The sequence below is a fragment of the Choloepus didactylus genome, chromosome 1 (assembly GCF_015220235.1).
Source record: "Choloepus didactylus isolate mChoDid1 chromosome 1, mChoDid1.pri, whole genome shotgun sequence".
NCBI classification, from domain to species: Eukaryota; Metazoa; Chordata; class Mammalia; order Pilosa; family Megalonychidae; genus Choloepus; species Choloepus didactylus.
The window spans coordinates 248853704-248869754 of record NC_051307.1 but is presented as its reverse complement, the minus strand read 5'-3'; the positions used below and the strand labels follow the sequence as shown (position 1 = coordinate 248869754).

The following is a 16051-nucleotide window of genomic DNA, read 5'->3' as shown; positions in this document are numbered from 1 at the left end:
CATAGCCTTTATTCCATGATGCTGCGACAGCAGGCCCTTGTCACTTAGTGATGAAGAAGACTCTTCCCTGCCCCAGTGTCCTCCTTATAACTCTTCCTGTGTAGCTTCATCCGTTTGCACTTTTAGAGTCCACACCTTCCAAAATGAGCTTACTGCTGCAGGAATATGGTGCAGATGCTCCTTTATTGAGTGCACAGCATGCCTCACAGCCTGCCCTGCACCCTACCAGATATTGCTCCCCGTGCCCCAAAACACATACAGAAGCTTCTCCCCATCTAAATCCTGCTCTTGCTTTTGGAGACCCTTATGGGCCTGTCTTCCTTGGCTGCTCCAGGCACTGGGGTCTCTTGCTGTTTTCTTGAATGAGGTGGGCTGCTCATTTTTGTTTTTGATCTCTCTCTCTCTTTTTTGGCAACAGCTTTATTGAGATATTAATTCACATATCATAGAATTCACCCATTTAAAGTAACAGTTGAGTGGCTTTTAGTATATTCAAAGAGTTATGCAGTCATCGCTACAGTCATTTTTAGAACATTTTTATCACCCCCAAAAGAAACCCCCATACCACAGCCCTAGTCAACCACTAATCTACTTTCTGTATCTATGGATTTGCCTATTCTGGATAGTTCATATAAATGAAATCACACAATACGTGGCCTTCCGTGTGTGGCTTCTTTCATGTAGCATAATGTTTTCAAGGTGCATCTATGTCAGAGCATGTATGAACTTCATTTTTAAGGCTGAATAATATTTCATTGCATGGATATACCAAGTTTTCTTTATGTACTCACAAGTTGATGGACCTTTGGGTGGTTTCCATATTCTGGCTATTGTGAGTAATGCTGCAATGAACAGTTGTATACAAGTTTTTGTGTGGGCATATGTTTTCATTTCTCTTCAGTAGATACTTAGAAGTGGGATTGTTGGGTCAACTGGTACCTCTATAATTATCTGTTTGAGGAACTGCGAGACTTTTTTCTCAAGTGACTGAACCATTTTACTTTCCTACCAGCATTGTGTGAGGGTTCTAATTTCTCCTCATCCTTACCAACACTTGTTATTATCTGACTTTTTGATTATAGTCATCCTGATGGGTGTGCACCTCATGGTGGTTTTGATTTTCATTTCGCTATTAACTGATGATGTTGAACATCTTTTCATGTGCTTATTTGCCATTTATTATAACTTCTTTAGAGAAATGTCTGTCTGGATACCTTGCCCATTTTAAAAATTGAGTTATTTGTGTTTTGCTTTTTGGGCCATAGGAGTTCATTATATATTCAAGGTAAATGTCCCTTACCAGATAAAAGATTTGCAAATATTTTCTCCCACTATTTAGGTTGTCTTTTCACTTTCTTGATGGTGCCCTTTGAAGGACGAAGTTTAATTTTGACAAAGTCTAATTTTTCTGTTTTTTCTTTAGTTGCTTCTGCTTTTGGTGTCATATTTCAGAATATATGGCCAAATCCAAGGTCACAAAGATTTACCCTTGTGTCTTTCAACAAAAATTTTATGTTTTAGCTCTCATATTTAGGTCTCTGATACATTTTGAGTTAATTTTTTTATGTAGTGTGAGGAAGGGTTATGTATTAGGGTTCTCTAGGGAAACAGAACCAACAGGAGATATCTGTAAATATGAGACTTTATAAAAGTTTCTCACACAACTGTGAGGATGTGAAAATCCAAATTCTGTAGGGCAAGCTGGCAACTCCAGTGAAGGTTTTCGATGAATTCCCCATCAAAATTCATGGCTGGTTGTGTGAAGTGGAGATGAAAATTCTCTGTTCTGACTGCTGACGTCTTCACTTCTCCTTTTAAAGCCTTAAATTGATTGGATTAAATGTCTCTCATTGTTGAAGACACTCCTCTTAGCTGACTGTATATGTCATCAGCCATAGATGTAATTAATTTACTGATGATTTAAGTCCATGAAATGTCCTCACAGGAGCACTTAGGCCAGTGCTTGTTTGACCAGATGACTGGGCACCATTACCTGGCCAAGTTGACACATGAACCTAACCATCACAGGGTACAAATTAATTCCATTTCCTATGGATATCCGGTTGTCCCAGCATTACTTGTTGAAAAGACTGGTTCCTTCCCCGTGGAATGGTCTTGGCACCCTTGTTGAAAGTCAATTGACCATAGATATATGGATTTCTTTCTGGCATCTCAATTCTCTTCTATTGATGTTTATGTCTGGTCTTCTCTTGTCCTGTATCATTGTTAGCTATTTGATTTGTATTTATCTTAAATACTAGAGGGACCCAATTATTATTATTATAATTTTTAGTTACTAAAGAAATGTTAATGGTAAAAAATTAAAACAGAGAAGTGTTGAAAGTGAAAGTTCTGATCTTGCTCTCCCTGCCCCTACTTCCAGGGGATAACCATTGTACCTACTTTGGTATGTAGCCTTGTAGACTTTCACTTCTGAATATACACACACATGTACACATACACACAAAGATATGTACATATGTGTGTAAGTTCAAGTGTACTTTCACATTTGTGAATGTATGCATGCATATATTTATATTCAGCTATATTTATATTTGTATGTATTTGTATATCTGTATTTTAATAAATTTGTATATATTTGCACAATTGATATACATATAACATATGACTTTTAAAAAAAATCAGCAGTATATATCCCATACATCCTCCCATTTCAGTATGTTTGTATCTTGCCTCTTTTTTTTTTTAATTCAGTTTTATTGAGATACATTCACACACCACACAACCATCCATGGTACACAATCAGTTGTTCATAGCACCATCACAGTTTTGCACCCATCACTGCAGTCAACCCTTGAACACTTCCACCACTCCAAAAAGAATGAAAACAAGAATAAAACATAAAAGTCAGAAAGAACACCCAAATCATTCCACCTCTCCCATCCCACCCCATTCTTCATCTAGTTTTCATCCCCATTTCTCTGCTTATCCATCCATACCTTGGACAAAGAGAGTATGAGCCACAAGGTTTTCACAATCACACCGCCACACCATGCATGTTACATGGTCATACAGTCGTCTTCAAGAATCAAGGCCACTGGGCTGCAGCTTGACAGCTCCAGGCACTTCCCTCCAGCCACTCCAATCCACCAAAATCCAAAAAGGTGTATCTATATAGTGCATAAGAGTGCCCTCCAGAGTGACCTCTTGACTCCATTTGAGATCTTTACTTCGTTTCATTTCACTTCCCCCTTTTGGTCAAGAACATTTTCTCAGTCCTACAATGCTGGGTCCAGGCTCATTCCCAGGAGTCATGTCCTGCATTGCCAGGGAGATTTACACCACTGGGAGTCATGTCCCACGTAGAGGGGAGGGCAATGAGTTTACTGGCTGGGTGGGCTTAGAGAGATAGAGGCCACATCTGAGCAACAAAGAGGTTCTCTGGGGGAGACTCTTAGGCACAGTTGTAAGTAGGCTTAGTCTCTCCCCTGCAGTAACAAGCTTCATAAGGGCAAGCCCCACGATTGAGGGCTCAGCGCATCAAATTGTCAGTCCCCAATGTTTGTGAGAATATTAGTAGTAACCCAGGTGGGGACATCCAACATTTTTACATTTCCCCCCAGTTCCTCAGGGGGGCCTGTAAAAACATTTTTATTCTCTGCCCAAACCACTTTTCACACTAACTTGTACAAACCTACCAGATCTCACCTCTCACTCAAAGTTCCAGGCAGTCATGGTGTTCGAACAAACCGACCATACAAGTTAAATTATTTAGTGTGCTGCAGAAAATATATATCCTGCACCAAATAAACATCTCTTCCCTTAGTCTCACACAGAAGTTGAAGTTTTAAAACACAGTCAGTATTGTCCTTTACCCTCCGGCCTGATCTGCCTTAGTCCCAACCAGATCTGCTTCATTAATATCTCTAATTCAAGTCTGGACTCTTTTTCAGCTTTTTTAACAGTTGGTGTATGCGGTAATACTGACATTCCTAGCTGCCAAGCTCTGGCTCCGCGTCTCAGGTGTCACACAGATCCCCAAAGTTCTAGAGACCGTCCAGGGTCATACACAAAGAGCTTAGCATCTCAGAATCTGAAGACAGCTATCACAGCTCAGGAATAGGTGTGACTGCTGTAAGAGCCCACAATTCAGGGACCATTACAACAAGTGTTCCCCGGATAAGCTGTGCTCTAAGATTCAGTTCTCAGAGCTTGCACATGGTAGTTAGTCCAGATGTCATTTCATTTCTGGAGTACTTCACTCAAAATGCTGTCCACAAGATCCATTCACCTCATTGCATGTCTTACAGCTTCACTCTTTCTCACAGTTGCTCAATGTTCCATTGTATGCACACACCGCAGATCACCATTCTGTTCATCAGTCGATGTACCCCTAGGCCACCTCCATCCACTGCAAATCATGAACACTGCCTCCAAACACCTGTAACGTGTTTGGAGGCAGTGCGTCCCTGCTCTCAGATCCTCCAAATATATACCCCATAATGAGACTGCAGGACTTTATGGCACCCACATACCTACCAAGCTTCCTGTGGAACCACCACACTGTCCTCCAGAAAGGCTACACCATTCCACCTACCCACCAACAGTAAATAGGCACATCCCTCTCCATGTTCTCTCTAGCACCTGCATCCTTGTTTATATTTTTCCCTGCAATTTTATATCGTTGTGCATTCATCACCACAATCAGCACTTGAACATATTCATTACTATGAAAAAAAAATTTTAAAGGATAAGAAAAAGGATAATAAAGAATACCATACAATACTGTATAATAAGGTCAGACAACACCACCACTACCAAGAACCTGTACCCCTTCCCTACATCCCTCTCTCATAGACATTTAGCTCTGGCACATTGTCCCTGCCACACTCAGTGGAAGCACACCACAATGTCACTGCTAACCATAGACTCTAGTTTGCCTTGATTGTATTTTTTTCCCAATACCATCCCCTTTTCAACACCTTGCAAGGTTGACATTCATTTGCCCTCTCATACGTAAAAACATTTTTTTAGTTGTATATTTAGTCACAATCATTGACCACTCCAGGTCTCAGTAAGTCATACAGTCCCAGTCTTTATCACCATCTTTCCTTCTGGTGTCATTCATGCTACTAGCCCTTCTCCTTCAGCTTTACTCACAGACATCTTTGTTCAGTGTACTTACAGTATTGTGCTACCATCACATGGTATTATGCTATCCATATCTGGATCTAGACATTCCATCCTGTTGACCATTCTATCCTCCCTCAGCATCAGATACCCAATCTCCACTCTCCCTCCACCTCCTGATAGCCTGTGTTCTCATCTTTTACTGTCAAAGTTTGCTCGTTAATATTAGTTCATATTTGTCCTTTTGTTGCTGTTTCACTTCACTCAACATAATGTCCTCGAGGTTCATCCACATTATTATATGTTCCATGACTTTGTTCCAGTACTTTGTTCATCCACATTATTGTATGTTCCATGACAGACTTTGATGTCTGTGAGTAAAGCTGAAGGAGGAGGGCTAGGGGCATGAATGACACCAGAAGGAAAGATGGTGATAAAGACTGGGACTGTATGACTTACTGAGACCTGGAGTGGTCAATGATTGTGACTAAATATACAAATAAAAAAATGTTTTTACGTATGAGAGGGCAAATGAATGTCAACCTTGCAAGGTGTTGAAAAGGGGATGGTATTGGGAAAAAAAATACAATCAAGGCAAACTAGAGTCTATGGTTAATACTCCATCATGTGTATATACTGCAGTTTGTTTATCCACTTATCCGTTGATGGACATTTGGGCTGTTTCCGTCTCTTGGCAATTGTGAATAATGCTGCTGTAAATATTGGTTTACAAATGTCTGTTTGTGCCTTAGCTTTCAGTTCCTCTGAGTAAATACCTAGTAATGCAATTGTGGTATTATATGGCAATTCTATACTTAGCTTCCTGAGGAACTGCCACACTACCTTCCAGAGTGGCTGCGCCAATCTACATTCCCACCACCAGTGAATAAATGTGCCGTGCCTTTTGCTCCACATCCTCTCCAATACTTGCAATTTTCTGTTTTTTTTTTTGGATAATGGCCATACTGGTAGGTGTGAGGTGATATCTCATTGTAGTTCTGATTTGCATTTCTCTGATAGCCAGTGAAGTTGAGCATCTTTTAATATGTTTTTGAGCCATTTGTATTTCCTCTTCAGAAAAGTGTCTGTCCCTGTCTTTTGCCCTTTTTTAAATTGGGTTGTTTGTCTTTCTGTTGTTGAGTTGTAGGATCCCTTTATATATTCTGGATGTTCAACCTTTATCTTATATGTGGTTTCCAAATATTGTCTCCCATTGCATAGGCTGCCTTTTTCCTTTTCTGACAAAGTCCTTTGATGTTCAAAAGTGTTTAATTTTGAGGAGATCCCATTTATCTATTTCTTCCTTGGTTGCTTGCACTTTGGGTGTAAGGTCTAGGAAACTACCTCCCATCACAAGATCTTTACGATATTGCCCTACCCTTTCTTCTAAGAGTCTTATGGTCTTAGCACTAATGTTTAGGTCTTTGATCCATTTCGAGTTAATGTGAGCTCATTCTTTCTTAATGATTGCATAATATTTCATAGATTATAATATTCCAAATATTTCAAAATGAATTTACTACTGCAGGTGTTCTGGTATATGTACCCCTTTCATAGATGTGTTATGATAGAAATATTATGATTTCTTTCACCAGTTCTCTATTGTTGGATATAAATGCTGGCTCCAGTTTTGTTTTTGTTTTTGTTTTTGTTTTCCTGCTGTTTCCCACACTCCCACAGTTAGCATCCTTGTCCACGCCTCTGGGTACATGTGGGAGTATTTTTCTCAGCTAGATATCTACAGTCATTTTTAATCTCTTTCCCTCAACTGTGCTTTATGATGCCTTGCACATATTAGGTACTTAATAAATATTTACTGAAGTGAACTCTTATGGGTTTTTATTCTGGATTTCTCCCTGGCTTGCCATTGCTTCTCAGTGAACTGTTTTATGACACCCTCATGCCTGTTTCAATTCCTCTAAAATGAATAAAAGTTTTGGTTATCCAGTCTTCATTAGGGGGAACTGAGGTTGAATGAGTTAAGCAATATTTGATTACCTACTGTATGTGTGGCACTGGAGAGTATACTGAGATGAGTAAGATGCAGCCCCAGCCCTCCAGGTATTTATAAGCCATTAGGAAGAGGCCAGTCAGTTGGAGGTATAGTACTTCCCGAGATGCCCCAAAGCAGAAGTGAATTTAGAGAAAGGAGGATACGTGAGAGCTCAGGTTCCACTGCATACAGGTGGGGTGGAGGGGAGTCCTAGGATCTGAAGCCGGAGAGACAGTAGGGGACCTATTGTGGTAGACCTGGAATCCAGGCCTAGTAGTTTAATCTGGTGGGCATTGGGCTGCCATGAAAGGTTTCGAGTGTAATTATACTAATGGACTTGGTCTTGAGGAAGCAACGTGTTTGGTAGATCTGGGGCATGAGTAAGGCAGGGTCTTATTTGCTGGAGGATCTGTAAGAGAACTCTTCCCTGATCTTCCCTTCTCTTTCCCCAATTCTTTCCCTAGCTGTCTGAAGATGTGGTGAACCGTATGAAGGATTCCAGCCAGCCTTCGAAAGCGCAGCAGCCAGCTCCGCCACCTAGGACCCCTCCTCCATCTTCTGCTTTGGGCTCTTCAGAAGGCAATGCCAAAGCCCCTAAGAAAGGTATGGTGGATGGCAATGATTCTGCCGCCTCTGGAAATAGAGAGTGAATGAAAGGAAAAATAACGTGCTTGTCAACATATGTGACTGCTCATGTGGCTCCAAGTTGTTCCTGGGTGATGTGAGCAGCTCCTTTCCGGTAAATGATTTTCCAGGAGAATGTGGCTTTCTGTGCATGACAGACTCTGTCTGGTACAATGAAGGCAGCAGAGTTTAGGCATAGCTCGTGTGATTTGGGCCAGCCTCATTTCCCTCACTCTATTTCAGTTTCTCCATTTGAAAAAAAAAGGAGGTGAAAGGGCTCGGTTTGACAACTCAGGTAAGGAGTTGCTTTTAAGGATCTTGAAACAAAATAGAACCATGATTGTTTGCTCTGGTGTGGTCCAAAGAATTATAGGGATTTATGTGAACGGGGCCAAACTAAGGGGGAATTGAGTCAATGACCATAGTGCCAGCCTCTGCCACTCTAAACTCACCTTCAAGTCAGTTGGCCCTGGCTTGGCTCCTGGAATGGTTCACCCTTGGGTCCATCATCTTCGCCCCCTAGAGTCCCTCTTCTCTTCCCTAGCCCACTGCGGGCTGGTGCACAAGCCAGGCTAAAAGCAGATTCGTTCCCTACCCTATTGGGCCCATCAGAAATGAAGACTTTTGTGGTTTCCCCAAATAACTACTTTTAGCAAAAACAAAGTATAAGAAAGAAGAATGTGAGGCACAAAAATATTGGCATTGTACAATAACAAGTCCTTGACCCAACTGCTTGTTCTAATCAGTAAATACTCATTCATGAGAAACTGGATCTACTCTAACATTGTAGGTGTAACCTGTAACTTGATTTTTTTATAGAAATTAAATGGCTGGATGAGTTGTGCCATTACAGAGGATAAATTCCATCCCACAGTGGGTAATAGTTCACTATGTTGTTCACCTCATGCATGGCTATGCATGAGAAGTGTCTTTTAAATACTCTTCCTGTAATATTCTAGATGGCAGGAGCTAGATCCTGTTCCTTCATCAGTCCTAGACCTTGAGCTAGGACATAGTAGTAACTAAGATGGGGATCCCTTTCCTATGGGGTGCTTGGCTCTGGTAAAGGAGCCTGACGTCTAGCCTGGTGGATGACACCATCATGTGGTAATGCAGCACTAGATGCAGGCCCAAGGGCCAGTAGCTGAGGGGAGGGAGTGACTTATTATTTTAGAGAGGTGCTTGTGGGGGAGGTGGGTGTTGGAACTGGATTTTGAAGGATAGAACAGTGGCAGATGGGCATTTCAGGCTTGGCAAACAGTGCAGGGGGTGTTGTGGCCTGGTCTGTCTGAAGACCTCGAAGCAGTTCTCTTTCTCTGGAGTACAAGAGGAGGGGTGGTGTTCAAGGGCCACGTCATGGAGAGTGTGGTGCAGTGGCTGGAGAGCTCATTCATCCTCAGGCCAAGGGGTTCTAACACTTGTAGCCCCTATATTGTTCCCCACAGGCATTTGAGTGAATAAGTACCTTCTTTAGACCCTGACATCTTTTAGAATAGCTACCATTGAAGGGGCTGAGGTGAGAGTCTTGCAACCCAAACTAGACAACCTCATGCTTTACCAGAGAGGGCTAACTTCCCAATATGTTTCCAGGCTGCTGACGAGAGTGGTTGAAGAGGGGTTAAATTTGACCAAGTGTGCTTTAATTAGCTGGATTATCTGGTGAAAGGGAGAAAGTGATGGAAAAAGCCAAAATTGCTGAAATATATGGTATAACCATCTGTTTCAGCTTTGGAAGATAAAAGAGTTTGTTGCAGTCTTGGTAAGTTTGAGCGGTTTAAAAGGCCAGAATAGTGGTGCATTTGTCATTTGTTTTTAGTTATAGCAAAATATTTTGCTGTTTCATGCTGAGTGTGAGTTTCTGAATGCTGAAGAATAATATAAATGGACTGTCTTGAAGTTGTCTAATTAATTATAAGATGATTTTTATTTTTAAAATCAGTTTCAGCTTTTATTTTAGTGACAGGATTAAGGTTAGAAAAAGAAGTTAAAAATAAACACTTATCTTATACCACATCCCAAAATATAAACGTCAAAGGAATTAAAATATTTAAATGTAAAAAGTGAAGCCATAAAAGTACACTAAAGAGTAGACTTTCTAAGCATATATCAAGTGAAGAAATCTTAACTTAAGAAATGGGAAATATGACTACAAGAAATTGGAGGCCATTTAGAGAAAATAAATGAGTAATGAACGGTAAACATTCATAGTAGCCTTAATATATAAAGAGTTCTTAATATATAGAGTTCTTTTAGTTCAACAGAAAATGTGCACAAATGGTCATAAACATATGAAAAGATTCTCACCTTCATAATAATTAAAGAAATGCATATTAAACAATGAGAATTATAAGGGAGTACGGAAGTGGGTGGATTTCTACGCTGCTCTGGGGGGGTGTAGATCAGCACAGCGTTTTCTACAATGGAGAGAGAGTATTTTTGTAGTTAAAAAAATGACAACAAAAAAGGATAAATTATACCTTGATAAAGCTGTTATAAGTAAGCAGATAAGAAAGCAAGGGAAATAAAAGCCTGGCAGCAGGATACTAGTGTTTAAATTCAAAGTTGAGAACCTGGCAGTGTTACTAGGGAGTTCTCCTGCTCACAGGCCAGGGTGCCACCATTCCCTTTCTTTCTGGGAAAGGTGGTTTGAAAGTGGGAATAAGATGAGCATTTAGTTCTGGAAGTGCCTCCCTGAAGAGTTGAGTGCTCAGGCCACTGAGGTCAGCATTCCTTAAAGAATTTGGGATTGGAATAGTAGATGCTTGTGTATTCTTTCACAAAGTCTGGTTCTTCTGGGAAATTTTGTGCAGTTCTAGTTGCCGCTTCTTCAGAAGCCTGTGATGGAGGTGTAGAACGTTTGGGGAAGTCCACAGAATGATGGTGAGCTTTGACAGAAAGGTAATTTGGAAGGATGAAAATTGGGGAGGGGTGGGGGGAGAGTAATAACAAAACCTTCAGTACCACCAGGTAGTGGAGAGAGTGAATTAGATTTGCTAAGAAATTCCCAAATTTATGGCAATCAAAAGGTAGACCTTCCTTAACAACTTAAAGAGGTGATACAGGTTAAAATATAATTAGGGTTGCTCAGATGTGGCCCTCTCTCTCTCTAATTGAGCCATCTCGACAGGTGAACTCACTGCCCTCCCCCCTACGTGGGACCCGACCCCCAGGGGTGTAAATCTCCCTGGCAACGCAGACTATGACTCCCGATGAATGAATGTGGACCCGGCATCGTGGGACTGAGTATCTTCTTGACCAAAAGGGGAATGCAGAATGAGACGAAATAGTTTCAGTGGCTGAGAGATTCCAAATGGAGTCGAGAGGTCACTCTGGTGGACATTCTTATGCACTATATAGATAATACCTCTTAGGCTTTAATGTATTGGAATAGCTAGAAGTAAATACCTGAAGCTACCAAACTCCAACCCAGCAGCCTGGACTCCTGAAGACAATTATATAATAATGTAGATTACAAGGGGTGACAGTGTGATTGTGAAGACCTTGTGGATCACACCCCCTTTATCTAGTATATGGATGAGTGGAGGAATGGGGATAAAAACTAAAGGACAAATGGGGTGGGATGGGGGTATGATTTGGGTGTTCTTTTTTCACTTTTATTTTTTATTCTTGTTCTGGTTCTTTCGGATGTAAGGAAAATGTTCAGAGATAGATTGTGGTGATGAACACATAACTATGTTATCATACTGTGGACAGTGGATTGTATATCATGGATGATTATATGGTGTGTGAATGTATTTCAATAAAACTGAATTTAATAAAAAAAATATAATTATGTTTTTAAGTGGGGTGTTTGCCACATTCGGGATTGGAAACAAGATTTTAGGAGTGTCCCTTTTTCCCCACCCCTTGCCCCCACCTGGACCCCTGAGATTGTCCTCCTGAAGCCAAGCGGCACCTTCCCTTAGCCATCCCTGGCCTGTGTTTAGGAGATGACCTAGATTCCAAATAATTGGGCAGTGAATAGGTATGGCTTTGGAACATGGTGCCCAAGTGGCCATGCCTGCTGCCAAACACAGCACCATTGGCATTCCTGGCTGCAGAGACCCTTGCAAGGCAAGTGAGAAGGGGGCTTTACGATGGCTTCATCGGACTCTCCAGGTCAGTTGGATCAAGGGTGTGCTCTGTGTTTCTCTGTGGAGGCACATTCGGCGCCCCTGTCCCTGGCTGACTGCTCTGCCTTAGTTTATCCTGGGGGAAGCTGCTCACAGGCCCTTTCTCCTCTTCCCTTTGCAGAACTCAAACCACCAAGGTCAGAGAGCAGCAGGGGCCAGCAGCCCTCAGGGGCAGCAGAGGATCTACTCAGGAGGTGAGAACAGATCCTGGTATTCACCCTTCTCTGCTCTGCCTGCACTCCTCTCTCCTTGCCTGAAGGTCTTAAGGGTTTGTCCTGACATATTTTATCTCAATTGAGTCTTATAACAATCCTATGATATAGGTGGCACTCACTGTTCCTAGTTTAAAGAGAAAGAAACACCAAAAGGGGGGAGTGGTGGGAGAGTTGGCTAATGTTCTTAAAAATCAACTTTTGTAAAACTAGGATGAAACAGTCAAGTGACTGGATTCTGTGGGTGTGTCCATATGCATGCAGAGTTTTAGAGATATGAAGAAAGTGGAGCCCTCAACTCTAACTGTAGCTGGCTAGATTGGCTCCAGAATGTTGGAGGCACCCCATCAGCACAAGACACAGTCCCAGACAGCTCACCACACCCTCTGAGACAGGACAGGCTTCCTCTTCCCTGAGGTCTTACAGAACAGTGGTCAAGGGCACAGATACATCGAACTTGGTTATGTGACCCTGTAAGAAGGGGATAGTTTGAGTACCTCTTTCATTGGGGTATTGTCAAGATGTTTTAGTTTGCTAAAGTTGCCAAAATGCAGTATACCAGAAATGGGTTGGCTTTTAAAATGGGGATTTATTAACTTACAAGCTTAACTGTTCTGAAGCTGTGGAGATGTCTAAATCAAGGCATCATCGGATGATATCTGGACTTCTCTATCAAATGGCAAGACACATGGCATCTTCTGGTCTCTCTCTTCTCTTCTGGGTTCCATTGCTTCTAGTTTCTGGCTTCAGTGGCTTCCTCTCTGAGCGTCTGTGTGTATCCTTTTCTCTCCGCTTTTGTTTCTCTCAGCTTGTCTGAAAGGACTGCAGTAAGAGGATTAAGACCCACTTGGGGCATCCCTCAACTGAAATAACCTCATCAAAGGTCCCACCCACACTACATCTACACCCACAGGAATTGATTAGCTTTAAGAACATGATCTTTTCTGAGGTCCGTAAAATTTCAAACCATCACATGTCTAAATATGTCAGTTGTGTATGAAGCGCATAATGTTAACTGTGATTGTTGTTGATTGACTTCTTCAACGTCCTTGAGAGAATTGGCCTCTGTATGGTCAAATGACCAAAAGTAGGGGTCCCAGGGCAAGCCACAGCCAGGGGTTTGGCCCCTCTACAAGGTCAGCATTTCTGGGTCTTTGCTATGTTGAGTGAGACCCATATTCTGAGAATTTACCACCTCCTGCCCCAATCCTAAGAGCCTCTCCAAGAATAACTAACCTGAACATTTTTTTTCTTTTGTACTTTTAAACATTTTTAAAATGTTAAAGTAATACATGCTAATGAAAGATTTAGAAAATATATAAAATTTAAAAATCACCCATAGACTTATCAACTCAAGACAGCCGCTGTTAATGTTCTTTCCTCTGTCTTAGAGTGTAAAAGAAAAATTGTTTTTCAACATACTTGTCATCACACTGCATATAAATTTTATATCTTGCTATTTTTTTCTTAGTGTTATAAGTATTTTCCACTTATTGTACCTGCTTTATAAACATTTTTATTGCTATAAGTATTGTTTGTAACCTCAACTTTTAGATTCAACCTCTAGATAAATCAAAGAATATATTTTCTACAGGCTATGTAATTTATCACCAAATGATTGTACCATATCTTCTTTAACCTGTCCTTGATTGTTGGACATTTCAGTTGTTTGCATTATTTTTTTCACTATAATGAAAAATACTGCTGAGAGTATCTCAGCTAAAAAGTTTTTCTCCAGATAGTATTATTTTATTAGGCAGAATGCCCAGAAATAGGTCAAGGGGTAGGAACATATTTAAGATGAAGAGTTAAATATTCAAAACAAAGGACTGTTGTTATCTAAAACCTTCAAGTTCAAGTGGAGGCAAGCGGAAGGCAGAGTTTCCCACCTTCCTACCCGTTTTGAAGGAGTGACTAGCACAGGTTTGAACCCCTGAGAGGCTCACAGTTGGCATATGGCTGCTGGCTTCCTCACCTGGTGGCCAGGACTTCTGTTCCTGATTCTGTAGGGTCTTGGCTGAGTAACAGTGGCTAGTCCCTTGCCATGCTTAACTCTAGAGGAAACAAAGGCCTATGTGAGTGAACATGACAGACAATGGCCTTTCTCTGCAACATTTGGCTCAAATTTCACAGCACCCTTCCCTTCATGGGCCCCAGAGTTCCCTTGGCCCACAGATCCCAGCCCCTTCTGCCTGCTGAGGTGAGGTGCAAACCTTTTCCCAGCCACATTCTACCAGTCACGCCATCTGCATCTGCTTCTCCTCACTCTCTTCTGGCACAGGTATGAACAGGAGCAGGCCATAATGCAGGATGAGATGTTCCAGAAGGCTAAGAGGGAAAGAGAGGCAGCCATCAAACATCTGAAAGTGTCCCTTCAACAGAAAGAGAGCATCACTGACCAGGAGAAGCCAAAGTCAGCCCAGCTGGTGAGTGCAGACCTTCCTGGAACTGGCTTTTTGTGCTTAGGTAGTGAACTAACTGGGAAGCAGTGGTCCTGCCCCTGGTTCCTAATTTGTCTGAAGCCCTGGTGGCTCAGGCTGCCTATTGATGTCATCAGCTTCGACCCTGTGAACCAGGGATTTGTACTTGGTTCTTCTAGCCCTGGCTCCATCACTGACTCGCTTTGCATGATTCGTAAGTTTCTGGGGGGCCTCAGGCCTATCTAGTAGGGGACTGGACTATTAGATGGCCTCTTCCAGCTTGGAAATTTCACAGTCATGAGTGCTGCAGTGGTATGTTTACCAGGAGCATGTGAAGAGAGAGGATTGGGAGTTTGGAGTCATACAGTATGAGATGAAGAGCATAATTTCTAGTGTTAGGCAGCGTGCGTGCATGTTCTGGTTCTCTAACTTGTGACCTTGGGCACATTACTGAATGTCTGTGAACCTTGGCCTTGCATACAGGATTGTCAAAGAGGCTTAAAGTAGAGCATGCCTGTCCAGTGCTTAGCCCTCGGCCCGGCAGATAAGAAAAGCACACTCTCATTGCTGTTACTGTTATTCATACATTTACTTGATGGGAGCCTATCACTCAGGATTCTTTCTGCTGAAAATTAAAGAGTTTCTTTTATAAAACAAGTCTAGGTGTGAGATCCCAGGGCTGATTAATTCAGCAGCTCTATGATGTCCTCAGGAACTCAGGTTCTTCTCATCTTTCTACTCTGCTTCCTCAGTATGTCAGTGTACATTCAGGCCAGCTTTCCCGCAGTCAGGATAGCTGCTGCAGTTCCACGTGTCGCATTCAGACAGGGCAACATTCAGCAGAACTTTCCCAGCCACCGCCAGCAGAATTCCTCTCACATAGCACTGCCCTGGTTGGGGCCAGGGCTCTTTTCTGAGTGGACATCTGAGTGTGGGGGCAGGTGGACATCCAAACAGAATTAGGACTCTTGACAGCAAGGAAGAGGGTAGGAAGAATAACATCTGCCCAGAGGCTGTGGGGTTCGTGAATAGGAGCAGCTTTGACCTGCTTTGGGTGGGTGGCCTGGTACATGCTGTGTTGTGTGGAAGGAAGTTGAAGATGGTGTAAGATAATCATTCAGGAGTGTGCCCTCCTGAGAAGGGAAGGCTGACATGCTGGCTGGGTGGTGGCCTGTGCTTACTAATTCTATTATTGTGCAAATGTTTCTTGAGTGGCCAGCTTGTTCAAAGCCTGCAGTAGGTATATAAGAAATGCCTGTTGAGCCAGGCTTTCTGGGAAATACAAGCAACATGGGATCCTTACCCTCAGGAAATTTGCAGTCTAGCAGGGAAGATGGACTTAAACCAAGCACTTCCAAAAAGGCCAAACCAGTTTCAGTAAGTGTTAAATGGAGGTCATGTTGATATGATTTGGGAACACAAAGGGAGCTGTGTAAACTGCTGGTGGATCAGAAATGGCATTTGACCCGAGCCTTGAAAGATGTGTGGCACCTTAGCTGAGGGAGCGGCTGAGCTGAGACAGGTGTGGTGAGGAAGTGTGGAGACCGAGGAGCACTCTGGGGTGGGGATGGGATATAG

The 16051-nt window shown here is 42.2% G+C and overlaps 1 protein-coding gene across 2 annotated transcripts in view; it reads left to right on the top strand.

The window, feature by feature from the left end:
• CHCHD6 (coiled-coil-helix-coiled-coil-helix domain containing 6) overlaps positions 1 to 16051 on the top strand; it is a 311755-nt gene that overhangs the window by 21412 nt on the left and 274292 nt on the right. For both annotated transcript variants that reach the window (XM_037803406.1, XM_037803397.1), the window contains exons 2-4: positions 7549 to 7687; positions 11963 to 12035; positions 14335 to 14479. In XM_037803406.1, the coding sequence (XP_037659334.1) occupies positions 7549 to 7687; positions 11963 to 12035; positions 14335 to 14479 (357 nt within the window). The remainder of the gene's footprint in view (positions 1 to 7548; positions 7688 to 11962; positions 12036 to 14334; positions 14480 to 16051) is intronic.